The sequence below is a fragment of the Oreochromis niloticus genome, linkage group LG3 (genome assembly GCF_001858045.2).
Source record: "Oreochromis niloticus isolate F11D_XX linkage group LG3, O_niloticus_UMD_NMBU, whole genome shotgun sequence".
In the NCBI taxonomy this organism is placed as follows: domain Eukaryota; kingdom Metazoa; phylum Chordata; class Actinopteri; order Cichliformes; family Cichlidae; genus Oreochromis; species Oreochromis niloticus.
This window is the reverse complement of record NC_031967.2, coordinates 62,838,149-62,851,895: the sequence shown is the minus strand read 5'-3', so window position 1 is coordinate 62,851,895 and position 13,747 is coordinate 62,838,149. Positions and strand designations below refer to the sequence as shown.

Genomic DNA, 13,747 nt, shown 5'->3' with positions numbered 1-13,747 from the left:
AGTATCAGAAATCTCTGTGATCCTGCTCTGTGTTCACTCAGTAACAGATGTTGTACAGTCCTCTCATTTGTTTTGTTTCTTTATTGTTAATAAAGTTTAAAATCTGTTTAGCTTTTTTTTTTTTTTGGAACTCCAATAGGTTTCATATTCAGGCACTTGCAGAGGGGGGGCGGGGCTTGAGCACCTGCCCCTTTCCTGATGGGTGCGCCAAGTTCCATTTTTTGGATGCAATATTCTTTTTAAGGGTTTGGAACAAAAACATTTAACTATTAATCACAAATATGCTAAATAAAAGGACCTGGCTTGCATCAGTCACATGACTACATTAACCAAAGCTCACCCTTTGATGGCAGAGCGCTCTGGTTATGAGCCGGAAACAAGCTCGCGTCCTCATTTTTTTAAATTGAGGAATCAGAATTATTGTCTGAAGGCCAAGAAGGATGCCCATTCGATTTATTTTACCAAATGGAATATTATGGTTTTGCCATATTGGTCCACGTGATTGACCTTTGTTATTATTATTTATTTATTTTAAGTTTTGGATCATGTTTTTAAGTTAGAAGTTTTGCTGCTGGCCTTTCCAAAACACTTTGTTTGTTGTCTCACAGAACACACCAAGCCTTTCGCATCCTGGTTTACACTTAAGACCTTCGCCATCATCCATGATCCTCTTGGAGCAGTAGTGTCTGCAATCATTCTTCTTTTGCAATCACACAGAGCTGCTGAGGATCCATTTTGCTCACATATTTCAAAAGGCTTAAGAAGTGATAGAAGCGATTCTTATCCAGCATTGGTGTCTGAATCTGGAATCATTTCTATGGAAAATTGGACTTTATTTAAACCTTAAATTTAATCTCAGGTAGTCAGGTTTAAACTCAGGTTCAGTTATTCACTGAAAATCCAAACAGACTCAGACATTTAGAACAAACTAAGACCCTCGGTGCTGGAGGAAATGTCTGCCGTGAATATGTGTATTCATGATCGTTTATGTTAATGAGAGTGTGGGGAGTGAGTGGGGAGTGAGTGGGAGGGTGGGTGGGGTGGGTTGCTTTTAACCATGTAAAGCACTTTGTGCTACATTTTTTGTATGAAAAGTGCTTTATAAATAAAGCTTGATTGATTGATTGATTGATTGATTGATTGATTGATTGATTGATTGATTGATTGATTGATTGATTAATCTGCCTTCATGTTGTTCCTCCAGGTGAGTGAGTAGAGTTGAGTGTGTGTGATCAGAGGTGAGAATGTTGCCCTGGTGCTGAGTGGGGGAGGGCCTCAATCGACCTGGTCTGATAGATTGAGGTGATGAAATCTTTGATCCAGCTTTGTTGCAGAGCTGGTGGTGAAGGGTCCAAACCGATAACTCCACTGAGATACTGGGAATGTTTGTATAGAGCCAGTATTCAGTTACAATCAGTGGACAACACTTGTGGACAAAGCAGTTGTAGTAAATCTCTGATTTAGGGCCTCTGTTTTGTTTGAGAGTGATCTGGCTTTGGTCGGGGGTTTGTGTTGTTTTTGCACCGTAAGAGCCAGCTCTGCATCCCCACGATCCACAGCACTTGTTGTATACGACAAAAACCCACAGAGAGCACTGTAGTCCTGCAGTCTAGGTGGGATACTGTGGGTCTGTTCTTCACTCATCACCTACCTGACAGCTGACACCTCACACCTTTTTCTCACCTGCAGGTCAGCCAAGAGGAGTCACAGAGGATGGAGGGAAGAAGGAAGAAGGGAAGAAGGGAAGAAGGAAGGAGGGAAGAAGGATGAATCTGTTGGACTAAACAATCTACTTTTCCTGGTAGTTTCTGCTGTGCCCGTTGTTGTTAGTGGTAGTATTACTGTTGTTGTTGGTATTATTTTTCTTCCTGTTTTTATGATGTGCAAATATTGTAATGACAAGGGTTCATACAAGGTACCTGAACGTGATTACATCTAGTGATCAACTATCCTACATTCATCAGCAGATTAATTTAGATGTCAGACATTCAGAAAACACAAACACTGTATGTGATGATCTGGGTGTCGATGAAGTTCTGTGGCTTATATGTGATCAACAATGTGCCTGATAATGTTCAGGATCCATTGATCAGCTATGACTGAATCACATTTGGGACAGTTTGGGAATTATAAGGGTCGTATAAAGAATTGTGTAAAATGCTTCAAAAGCAGTTATTGGGTTTTTTAAAAAAAACTTTTGGTCTAAAATATGAACTCTGTGTGACAATCCCCTCTTTAGGTGAAGGTTTTTGGTTTCCTTTTTTAGTTAACAAGTTTGCATGGTCGTTTAAGTCAGTCCAGTTTATCAAAGGTTGAATGTTGCAGAGTGTTTAAAGTGTTTTATGAAAGTGAAGCTCCATGTAGTTTCACACTGACACTTTTCTCTCTCTCTATCTCTTGATAACCTCTTATGTAACTTTTCTTACAAGAAAGCTATATAATAATTTATATTATAATTGCAGCATTGCTTAAACTTTTCGTTTTCAATTAATATTTACATGTAAACCAAATGAACATCCTTTTTGTACATATTTTTGTGATGTATCGTGATGTGAAATCTTTTATTTATTTTTAATGAGAAACTGAAGTGTAGCAGAGATCTTTGAGCTTCTCCCTGTAATAACCTGGTAACAACAATAAAAATAAGAACAAAATGTTAAAGTGGATCAAAGTATGAAAGATGACTCAATTTTCAGCAATAACTCTCATCTGTTCTCTAGTTTTGTTTCTACTTTCTCCAGAAAATGTTATTTGCTGCATTGATTGACTTCAGGGATGATTCCTACTCAGAAAAAAGAAAGTGTTTAAGAAATTTTCATAACCATTTAAGTTGGTTTTCCACTTCTTCTGGCATGAATATGAATATATTCTTCACTGCAGCAGCCTAGTAGGCGTGAGAAGCCATTTTTGTTGATTAAGTTTTCTCCTGTTTTTCATTTAGAAAGTTAGCTAAGTGAATTGTCTTTTGTTTGGTTTTCATTTTGTGTAGGAAAGCGTAGGGACCATAAGGGAGTTTTGTTTGTTATTTTCGGCATTGCTCACTGCTGAAGCAAATAAATGGCTGCTTAGCACTTTAAAAGATACTACTGTTTGTGTTCTTTCTTGGGTGGCGCGTGAGTGGGGACACTTTCTTGTTGCGTTCAATACACACCTAGACAAAGAACGTAACACAGCAGAAAGACGAGCAGCAAGTTCAGTGTCAACAAAACCTCAGACAGTGTCAAACATCATGCCTGTGTCACCAATATGACCTGGTGACACAGAAAGTATACAAATAAAATTTGTTTCTTCATCCTCTGCTGAGAAACAGCTGAAACCTGACTCTTGGTGGCGCTGTCACTTGGTGTTCGCTCGCTCTGTGGTATAGTATCACTTCCTGTTCCTGCTCAAACACAGTGGTGTTTCTGAGTAGCTTTTCTGCTTAGCAATTTAATTTAAATCTTTTGATACATCCCTTTTTCATAGTATAATCTTAACGTGCTTCATCTGAATCACCCTTTCTGTGTACTCACTACCTAATTTATAGCCAAAGTATTCACTCACTGTCTCTTTACTGTTTCGCTAGCTTAGCTTAGCTCGTAGCCGACTCGTTAGCACCATGGCTACTTCACCTGTCCCTCCTGCACTTTCCTGCTCATTGTGTCAGATGTTTAGTTACTCCTCGGCCTCCTTTAGCAGTAATGATACCTGTAATAAATGTAGCATATTTGCAGCTCTGGAGGCCAGGATTACTGAATTGGAGACTCGGCTTCGCACCCTTCATTCACCCGTAGCTAGCCAGGCCCCTGTAGCTGGTGCAGCCGAAGATAGCGTAGGCCCCGCTAGCTGTTCCCCGGCAGACCCCAAGCAGCTGGGGAAAGAGGGCGGCTGGGTGACGGTGAGGAGGAAGCATAGTCTTAAACTGAAGCCCCAGGTACACCACCAACCTGTTCATGTGTCTAACCGTTTTTCCCCACTCGGCGACACACCCGCCGGGGGTCAAACTCTGGTAATTGGTGATTCTGTTCTCAGACATGTGAAGCTAGAGACACCGGCAACCATAGTCAATTGTCTTCCAGGGGCCAGAGCAGGCGACATTGAAGGAAATTTAAAACTGCTGGCTAAGGGTAAACGTAAATACAGTAAGATCATAATTCACGTCGGCAGTAATGACACCCGGTTACGCCAATCGGAGGTCACTAAAATCAATATTGAATCGGTGTGTAACTTTGCAAAAACAATGTCGGACTCTGTAGTTTTCTCTGGTCCCCTCCCCAATCAGACCAGGAGTGACATGTTTAGCCGCATGTTCTCCTTAAATTGCTGGCTGTCTGAGTGGTGTCCCAGAAACGATGTGGGCTTCATAGATAATTGGCAAACCTTCTGGAGGAAACCTGGTCTTGTTAGGAGAGACGGCATCCATCCCACTTTGGATGGAGCAGCTCTCATTTCTAGAAATATGGACAAATTCATTAAACCCCCCAAAATATGACTATCCAGAGTTGGGACCAGGAAGCAGAGTTGCAGTCTTACACGCCTCTCTGCAGCTTCTCTCCTCCTGCTACCCCCCCAAAAACCCATCTCCATTGAGACTGTGTCAGCTCCCAAAAAGACAAAAAACAAACTAAAAACCAGCAATAAACAACTTAAACATAAAAAATCACAAAGAAAGAACAATACAGTATCCACATCTGAACCAAAGAGTATAACAGTGAAATGTGGATTATTAAATATTAGGTCTCTCTCCTCCAAGTCTCTGTTAGTACATGACTTAATAATTGATCAACAAATCGATTTACTCTGCCTTACAGAAACCTGGTTGCAGCAGGATGAGTATGTTAGTTTAAATGAATCAACACCCCCGAGTCATTCTAACTACCAGAAATCCCGAAGCACAGGCCGAGGGGGCGGTGTGGCAGCAATTTTTCACACCAGCCTATTAATTAACGAAAGACCAAGACAGACTTTTAATTCATTTGAAAGCCTGATTCTTAGCCTCGTCCACCCCAGCTGTAAAACTCAGAAACCAGTCTTACTTGTTATCATCTATCGTCCACCTGGGCCTTACACAGAGTTTCTCTCTGATTTCTCAGACTTTTTATCTGATTTAGTGCTCAGCTCAGATAAAATAATTATTGTGGGTGATTTTAACATCCATGTAGATGCTAAAAATGACAGCCTCAACATCGCATTTAATCTGTTACTAGACTCAATTGGCTTCTCTCAAAATGTAAAAGAACCCACCCACCACTTTAATCACACTCTAGATCTTGTTTTAACGTATGGCATAGAAACTGAATATTTAACAGTGTTTCCTGAAAACCCTCTGCTGTCTGATCATTTCCTGATAACATTTACATTTACAATAATTGATTACACAGCAGTGGAGAGTAGACTTTATCAAAGTAGATGTCTTTCTGAAAGTGCTGTAACTAAGTTTAAGAATATAATCCACCCACTGTTATCATCTTCAATGCCCTGTACCAACATAGAGCAGAGCAGCTATCTGAACGCTACTCCAACAGAGGTCGATTATCTTGTTAATAATTTTACCTCCTCACTACGTACGACTCTGGATACTGTAGCTCCTGTGAAAACTAAGGCCTCAAATCCAAAGTCCCTGACTCCGTGGTATGATTCTCAAACACGTAGCCTAAAGCAGATAACTCGTAAGCTGGAGAGGAAATGGCGTGTCACAAATTTAGAGGATCATCATTTAGCCTGGAGAAATAGTTTGCTGCTTTATAAGAAAGCCCTCCGCAAAGCCAGAACATCTTACTATTCGTCACTGATTGAAGAAAATAAGAACAACCCCAGGTTTCTCTTCAGCACTGTAGCCAGGCTGACAAAAAGTCAGAGCTCTACTGAGCCAACCATCCCTTTAACGTTAACTAGTAATGACTTCATGAACTTCTTCACAAATAAAATTTTTATCATTAGAGAAAAAATTACCAATAATCATCCCACAGATGTAATATTATCTACAGCTACTCTTAGTACCATCGATGTTAAGTTAGACTCTTTTTCTCCAATTGATCTTTCTGAGTTAACTTCAATAATTAATTCCTCCAAACCATCAACGTGTCTTTTAGACCCCATTCCTACAAAACTGCTCAAAGAAGTCCTGCCATTAATTAATTCTTCGATCTTAAATATGATCAACCTATCTCTAATAATCGGCTATGTACCACAGGCCTTCAAGCTGGCTGTAGTTAAACCTTTACTTAAAAAGCCATCTCTAGACCCAGCTGTCTTAGCTAATTATAGGCCAATCTCCAACCTTCCTTTCATATCAAAAATCCTTGAAAGAGTAGTTGTCAAACAGCTAACAGATCATCTGCAGAGGAATGGCTTATTTGAAGAGTTTCAGTCAGGTTTCAGAGCTCATCACAGCACAGAAACAGCTTTAGTGAAGGTTACAAATGATCTTCTTATGGCCTCTGACAGTGGACTCATCTCTGTGCTTGTCCTGCTAGACCTCAGTGCTGCGTTCGATACTGTTGACCATAATATCCTATTAGAGCGATTAGAACATGCTGTAGGTATTACAGGTACTGCACTGCAGTGGTTTGTATCATATCTATCTAATAGACTCCAGTTTGTACATGTAAATGGAGAGTCCTCTTCAGACACTAAGGTCAATTGAATTGAATTGAACCTGATGAATGAACACAAAAATGAACACAGCACGACAAACATTACCTGTCCTTTTATCAACTGCACAAGTAGTACTGCTGGCTAACAGGGTAAGGGTGTTGTGGGTCTGTAGCTCTGTCCACCGTTTTAGGGAACATATTTAGGCTGTGTTCACACTGCAAGTGGAAACGCATCGAATCTAACTTTTTTGACCCGTTGCAGCCCATATCCCATCATGGTATGACAGTTTGAACAGCACAAATCTGATATTTTCAAATCTGACCTGGGTCACTTTCATATGTGGTACTGTATCCATATCTAATGTTTTAGAAAGCGACTGCTGTTTGAATGGTCAATTGCTGGATTTCACAAAAACTATGCATATAAACATAATTATGGAACGACAATATAAAAAAACTCTTGTTTATTCAGCTGCCATCTCTCTTGTGGATTTTTTACAGTCTCAGATCAACACAGCCCTGCCCTCCAGCACTATCAGCAGCAGCACTCTGCACGGCCCTGTTCCTGTTGGGCACATGATCAGAAGCACAGCCCTGTTAGTGTCTTCAGTGAAAGTTTACATCTTTGCACCTTTCTAATATAAAATGTTTTCTGTAACATGTTTTCTAATGGCTCTGATGAAGCCACAAGCTGAAACATGTCTGTCTCTTTATTTCTGCTTCAGTATCTTACACAGTGAACATGATACATGGCATAAATACTTCAGGCAGAACATGGTACTTCAAGTTTATATGTGTGTAGACCTTCTAAAAGTTGATGCAGCTGCTAACTAATCTGGGATCACTGCACACATGATCTACAATGAAGAGGTGAGCAGTGGGAGCACCTGCTTGTATAAAACAAGTGTAACCAGGACTAAATCTTTAAAATCCAACAGCAGGGTCGTCCTGATGTCACATCTCAAGTCCCCAGAAACTTATTGAGCTGTTTGTGCACATTTAATTATCTTTGTTTCCTCTTAGCTCCTGTTAAGGTTCAATATTGAGGACGAGAGTAAAAACAACCATGGTCCAGAAAAGCTTGGTCAAACAACGATTTTAATGAACACACACAGCGTTGGGAGATGTACACTGCAAAACATCAGCTGTAGATCTCCGCCCCAAAACTACACAGGAATAGTTTTATACCATCGAGGTGTTTTTAACTGACGCCCTCTCATACGTCATCCGATACAATACATGCATACGTCAAATCAAAACCACAATGACTTTTAACACAGTTTGAAAAGAACATCGCCTCGTCTCCATCCCAGGTGTCTTCCTGTCGCCACCGGACGCCCTGCTTATCGGCTGGAACATCAGCAGCATGTCTCAAGGCACACTGTCACTTGTGCAGACACAATTTTGCAGTTGCAAGCTTTTACAAAATATTATTTGAACCTTCACCTACCCCTGAGTCTAACTGCTGTGTAAGTGTGTCTATGTGTGTGTGTCGACCTCACACGAACTTTGTCTTATGAGAAGAGAGGCCAATTCTCATGTACCTAATAACCTAACTAAAACTATATATATGTTATAGGTTGAACAAATGTTTTAATCAGGAACCACTACTAAAAGCTTAATCAAAAGATATAAATGAATAAAACATAATAATGAATAACCTGGTTATTCAAACAGACAGAAATTATTTTTTGGAGAGGCACAAATAATTTGTGTGGCATCAGATTTGATGCAGAACAGCTGATTGTTCTGTAAATAGTTTGAAATGTTTGTTTAAAAAAATGCCTTAGCAGCATTTTTAGGTAAACAGCTGCAAAAATCTTTGTTGTTTGCAATACTCGGTAACATTTTTGAAGAAGTAAGTATATAATTAATTGCCCAGCATTGGTCTTTATATATTGTATTTTGCAGACAGTTACAAAGTTTCAAAGTGGTGCTCCATGAGACTCCTGTAGACGAGCAGGGGGGAGAACGCAACTCCAAACCGCTGTTGCAATGCAGGAACATCTGCTTTATTGGAATGTGTGAGATGTTAACCACAATGACTCTTAAACACACTGTCTGAAAACTTCATGCCAACAGCATGTTTTTAAGAAAAATCAAACATATTATCCTTGAAGATCATTTTAGAGTTTTTAATGAGCTGCAGGATCCTTGTTCTGTGTGAGTGGAGAACAGCCAAGTCTCCTCCTCTGATAAACCTCCACATGTACCACTGAAAACAGTTAAATTAGTTTGAATCTGAAATCATGGCTCAAACTACTTGTTCTGAGACCATTTCTTTATTTTTCACACCAAACTGTTTAATAAGATAAACTCTACACAGACTTCATCAAATATAACTAACACTTTAACATTATCAGGATTTCATAATACAAACTTCAAATCAACAAGAAAACAGCTGCAAACATGTGGATCAAAATTCATTAAAAAAAAACGTGGACTACAAGGACTAAATACACTAAAGTGAAAGGAGGAGCAAAAAATTGAGGTTTAACAGAATTTGAATTAAGTAAAAGTCACCTGTGATCTTTAAAATGGTCCAGATGTGTGCTGCTGTTTTTAACTTTCTACATTTCTTTGCTGCCACTGTGAATAAGATTGTGTTCTTTGCCTAATTGAATAAAGGTTACACTGACTCACTGCTCCATCTTCTGTTTCAAACTGGTATTATATGGAAGTACAGCCCAAAACCAGTTTAGCTTGAGTTTCTTTTTTCTGAACATAAAGTCACAGCAGGTGTTTTTTCAAAGCTGGTGGACAGATTTAGTTCATTTTGGAGGTTTTAACAGCAACTGCTGTGAAATTATTTACAGTTTTGGGAGAAAATGATTTAAGAGAAGATTTTACATCAGCAAAAGATTAAATATGAATGAAGAACTGAAATTTAACTGAGGCAACACATTAAATGAATACATAAAAAAGAATTTAATTTTAGAAAAACTAAGAAAGTTCAAATGAAACAAATTGAAATACATATCCATATCTGCAATTCTGATACATTATTAGTTTGGTAAAAAAGACATTCCTATAACTTTAATAATACAGTAACAAGTACAACTACTAAACACTACTGTGTCCTAAGGAAACAAAGACTAAAATGTAACAGGGAGAACATAAACTTTATATGCATATCTATACATGCAGCTTCCTAAATGTAACATTCAGGATTATTCACTGCAGGTCCAGAAATCAGAGCTACCTCATCAGATCCAAGTGTGACATCAGCTGACACTCTTTACAGGAGATTCCATCTGAACTCTGTGGAGCCTGATCTCAAGGTTTTTAAGTCTGACCCTGAAACCAGAAGAGGATCTTTCTCTCTCTTCAGATTCATTGTGATCCAGTGATTTCAGTCCTGCATGATCAGGCTGATGTTTGCACAGAGCAGATAATGAAGTGAATGTTTTTGCACATTGGTAACAGTGAAACAGTTTATTTACAGCGTGGAATCGTTTGTGTTCGGAGTATGAACTGAGATTCCTGAAGCTCTTGTCACACTGGTCACAGCTGAAGTTCACTTCCATGTGTGTACGCTTATGTTTGTTATGATGATCTGATTGTGAGAAGCTTTTGTGACAGTGTCTGCACTTGTATGGTGTCTCTTCTGTGTGGTTTCCCTTATGCTTTTTCATTGAGCTCATGTCCAGTGGTGAAGGATGACCCACACTGGTCACAGATGTGCTTTTTGACCCCACTGTGGAAGAGTTCATGTATTTTTAATATACTTGGTGTGTGGAAGCCTCTCCCACATTCTTTGCAGTAGTTCATTTTGTCTCCAGTGTGTCTACATTGATGTGGTTTTAGGTCCCGTTCATGATTGGAGATTTTTCTACAAAGGTCACAGAGAAACTCTTTCCCACCACCACAGTGACGACAGGGCTGAGAACTGGATCCATGTGCTTTGCTCCACTTCTAAACAAAGTCAGTGTAAGTCAGGGAATTCCTTCAACGTTTTTATCCTGAACGTCGCCTGAAATAAAGAGCATCTCTGCCAACGCCAATTACATTTTACTGTTTACATTACAACACTGAGCTTACTGAGCGAAAATGAGTCTTCATTTTTCCAAACAGTTCATTCAGTATAACTCCATAAGTTTACTGATCAGACTTGTTCCAAACAATCAGGTTAAAATTACAAGATAAAAATCAATGCATACCTCACAGTAACTGCACTTGTAGAGTTACTTTCTGGTGTGGATCTGTTGGTGTTTTTTCAGCTGATGTGGAGATTTAAAAGTCTTCTCACACAGGTCACATTTATAAGGTCTCTCCTCAGTGTGGCTAAACGTGTCGTTGTAACTGTGCATCTGTTGTAAACAGTTTCCCACACTGATCACAGCAGGAAACATCAATTCCAGTGTGAAACAGTAGGTGAATATTTCGGTAGTGTTTGTCGCTGAAACTTTTTCCACAGAAGTCGCAGCTGTACGCCTTAATTCCAGAGTGGGTAACTAGATGCCTCTGTAAGCTGCTATTTTGAGCAAAAGTCTTTCCACACAAGTCACAGCTGTGTGCTTCAACTCCACTGTGCATGAGTTGGTGTAATTTTAAGCCTTTACCATGGGTAAAATCCTTCCCACACTCATCACAGGTGTAAGGTTTAAATCCACTGTGGATGAGTTGGTGTGTTTTTAAATCTCCAGCCTGGGTAAAAGACTTTCCACACAAGTCACAGCTGTAAGGTTTAACTCCACTGTGGATGAGTTTGTGTCTTTTTAAGTGTCCAGCCTGGGTAAAAGACTTTCCACACAACTCACAGCTCTAAGGTTTAAATCCACTGTGGATGAGTTGGTGTTTGTTTAAGGATCCAGCCTCGGTAAAAGACTTTCCACACAAGTCACAGCTATGCGGTTTAACTCCACTGTGGATGAGTTGGTGTGTTTTTAAGCTTCCAGCCCGGGTGAAAGACTTCCCACACAAGTCACAGCTATACGATTTAACTCCACTGTGGATGAGTTGGTGTCTTTTTAAGCTTCCAGCCTCGGTAAAAGATTTTCCACACAAGTCACAACTGTATGCTTTAACTCCACTGTGGATGACTTGGTGTGTTTTTAAGTGTCCAGCCTGGGTAAAAGACTTTCCACACAACTCACAGCTGTAAGGTTTAAATCCACTGTGGACGAGTCTGTGTGTTTTTAAGTCTCCAGCTTTGGTAAAAGACTTTCCACACAAGTCACAGCTGTGTGCTTTAACTCCACTGTGGATGAGTTGGTGTGTTTTTAAGTGTCCAGCCCGGGTAAAATTCTTCCCACACTCATCACAGCTGTAAGGTTTAAATCCACTGTGGATGAGTTGGTGTGTTTTTAAGCTTCCAGCCTGGGTAAAAGACTTTCCACACAAGTCACAGCTGTAAGGTTTAAATCCACTGTGGATGAGTTGGTGTGTTTTTAAGTGTCCAGCCTCGGTAAAAGACTTTCCACACAAGTCACAGCTATGCGGTTTAACTCCACTGTGGATGAGTTGGTGTGTTTTTAAGCTTCCAGCCAGGGTGAAAGACTTCCCACACAAGTCACAGCTATACGATTTAACTCCACTGTGGATGAGTTGGTGTGTTTTTAAGCTTCCAGCCCGGGTAAAAGATTTTCCACACAAGTCACAACTGTATGCTTTAACTCCACTGTGGATGAGTTGGTGTGTTTTTAAGCCTCCAGCCAGGGTAAAAGACTTTCCACACAAGTCACAGCTGTACGCTTTAACTCCACTGTGGAAGAGTTGGTGTGTTTTTAAGCTTCCAGCCTGGGTAAAAGACTTTCCACACAAGTCACAGCTGTAAGGTTTAAATCCACTGTGGATGAGTTGGTGTCTTTTTAAGGATCCAGCCTCGGTAAAAGACTTTCCACACAAGTCACAGCTATGCGGTTTAACTCCACTGTGGATGAGTTGGTGTTTTTTTAATCTTCCAGCCTCGGTAAAAGATTTTCCACACAAGTCACAGCTGTAAGGTTTAAATCCACTGTGGATGAGTTGGTGTTTTTTTAAGCTTCCAGCCTGGGTAAAAGATTTTCCACACAAGTCACAACTGTATGCTTTAACTCCACTGTGGAAGAGTTGGTGTGTTTTTAAGTGTCCAGCCTGGGTAAAATCCTTCCTACACTCATCACAGCTGTAGGTTTTCTCTCCCTTTCTTCTGTGAGGTTTGTCGGCCTCCTGAGAGCGCTGACTTCTCGCTCCATGTTGGTCCTGCAGTGACAGAGATACAAACAGAGGCAGTGAGTGAAATGCAGTCGTGGAACAAACTGAAACTCCCTCCGTCAGTGGAATCAAACATGTCAACAAACACATTGTAGGTGTGTTACCACCACCTTCTGGTGACAGTATCACATTACAATGATGTGCTACAATGAGAGTTGTAAAGAAAATTGCATTATTAAAAAAATATTGATCAGCGGAGAAAATCTTTTACGCAAAAGAAATTGCAAGTTCAACTGATGATAATGTTGTTTCAATGTGTGCCTATAAAATATGATCTTTGTATTTTCTTCTAACTTTAGTGGTTTTTGGCTGTGACTGTAGATTCTGTATATATGCAGAATGGAAAAGATAAAGCTGCTGTTAACATGTTTTTAAAAACCAACCAGCTGAACACACAGTTTCAATAACCATGTAACTGTGATACTTTTCTCACCTTTTGTGTTGAAGTCATTGTTTCCTCTGTAGTAGCTGAGCTGAGTCCAAAATTGTTCCTCTGCTGCTCCAACAGACTCCTGTTACTCAGCTGGGACACACACGCACGCACACACATATGAGGTGCCGTAAGGGACATTATTACTGAAACGCTCTCACACACACACTACTGAAATTTTACCTCTCACACACACTACTGAAACGCTCTCACACACACTACTGAAGCGCTCTCACACACACACTACTGAAATTTTACCTCTCACACACACTACTGAAGCGCTCTCACACACACTACTGAAGCGCTCTCACACACACTACTGAAACGCTCTCACACACACTACTGAAACGCTCTCACACACACTATTGAAACGCTCTCACGCACTCCACTGAAACAGAGGCATTTCCGCTGAACAGGAAGTTGTTTCCTGACAAGGAAACTGATGGAAAAAGTGGTATATTTCAAAACACTACAAGGATGTCTACTCAGCAACCTGCTAGTACAGCGGTCCCCAACCTTTTTTGCGCCACGTAAACAATATAAAAAT

General features: G+C 40.1%; 2 protein-coding genes across 2 annotated transcripts; one reads left to right on the top strand and one right to left on the bottom strand.

Moving 5' to 3' along the window:
* Nucleotides 1-3,598: 3,598 nt before the first annotated feature.
* On the top strand, nucleotides 3,599-4,453 carry LOC112846308 (uncharacterized; the record flags this gene model as incomplete). Its single annotated transcript, XM_025905815.1, has 1 exon — nucleotides 3,599-4,453. A coding segment is annotated over exon 1 (855 nt), but the record flags the coding sequence as incomplete, so codon positions are not given.
* A 7,264-nt stretch (nucleotides 4,454-11,717) lies between these two features.
* LOC109201375 (zinc finger protein 98-like) lies at nucleotides 11,718-12,614 on the bottom strand (the record flags this gene model as incomplete). Its single annotated transcript, XM_025905839.1, has 1 exon — nucleotides 11,718-12,614. A coding segment is annotated over one exon (897 nt), but the record flags the coding sequence as incomplete, so codon positions are not given.
* Between the last annotated feature and the right edge of the window lie 1,133 nt (nucleotides 12,615-13,747).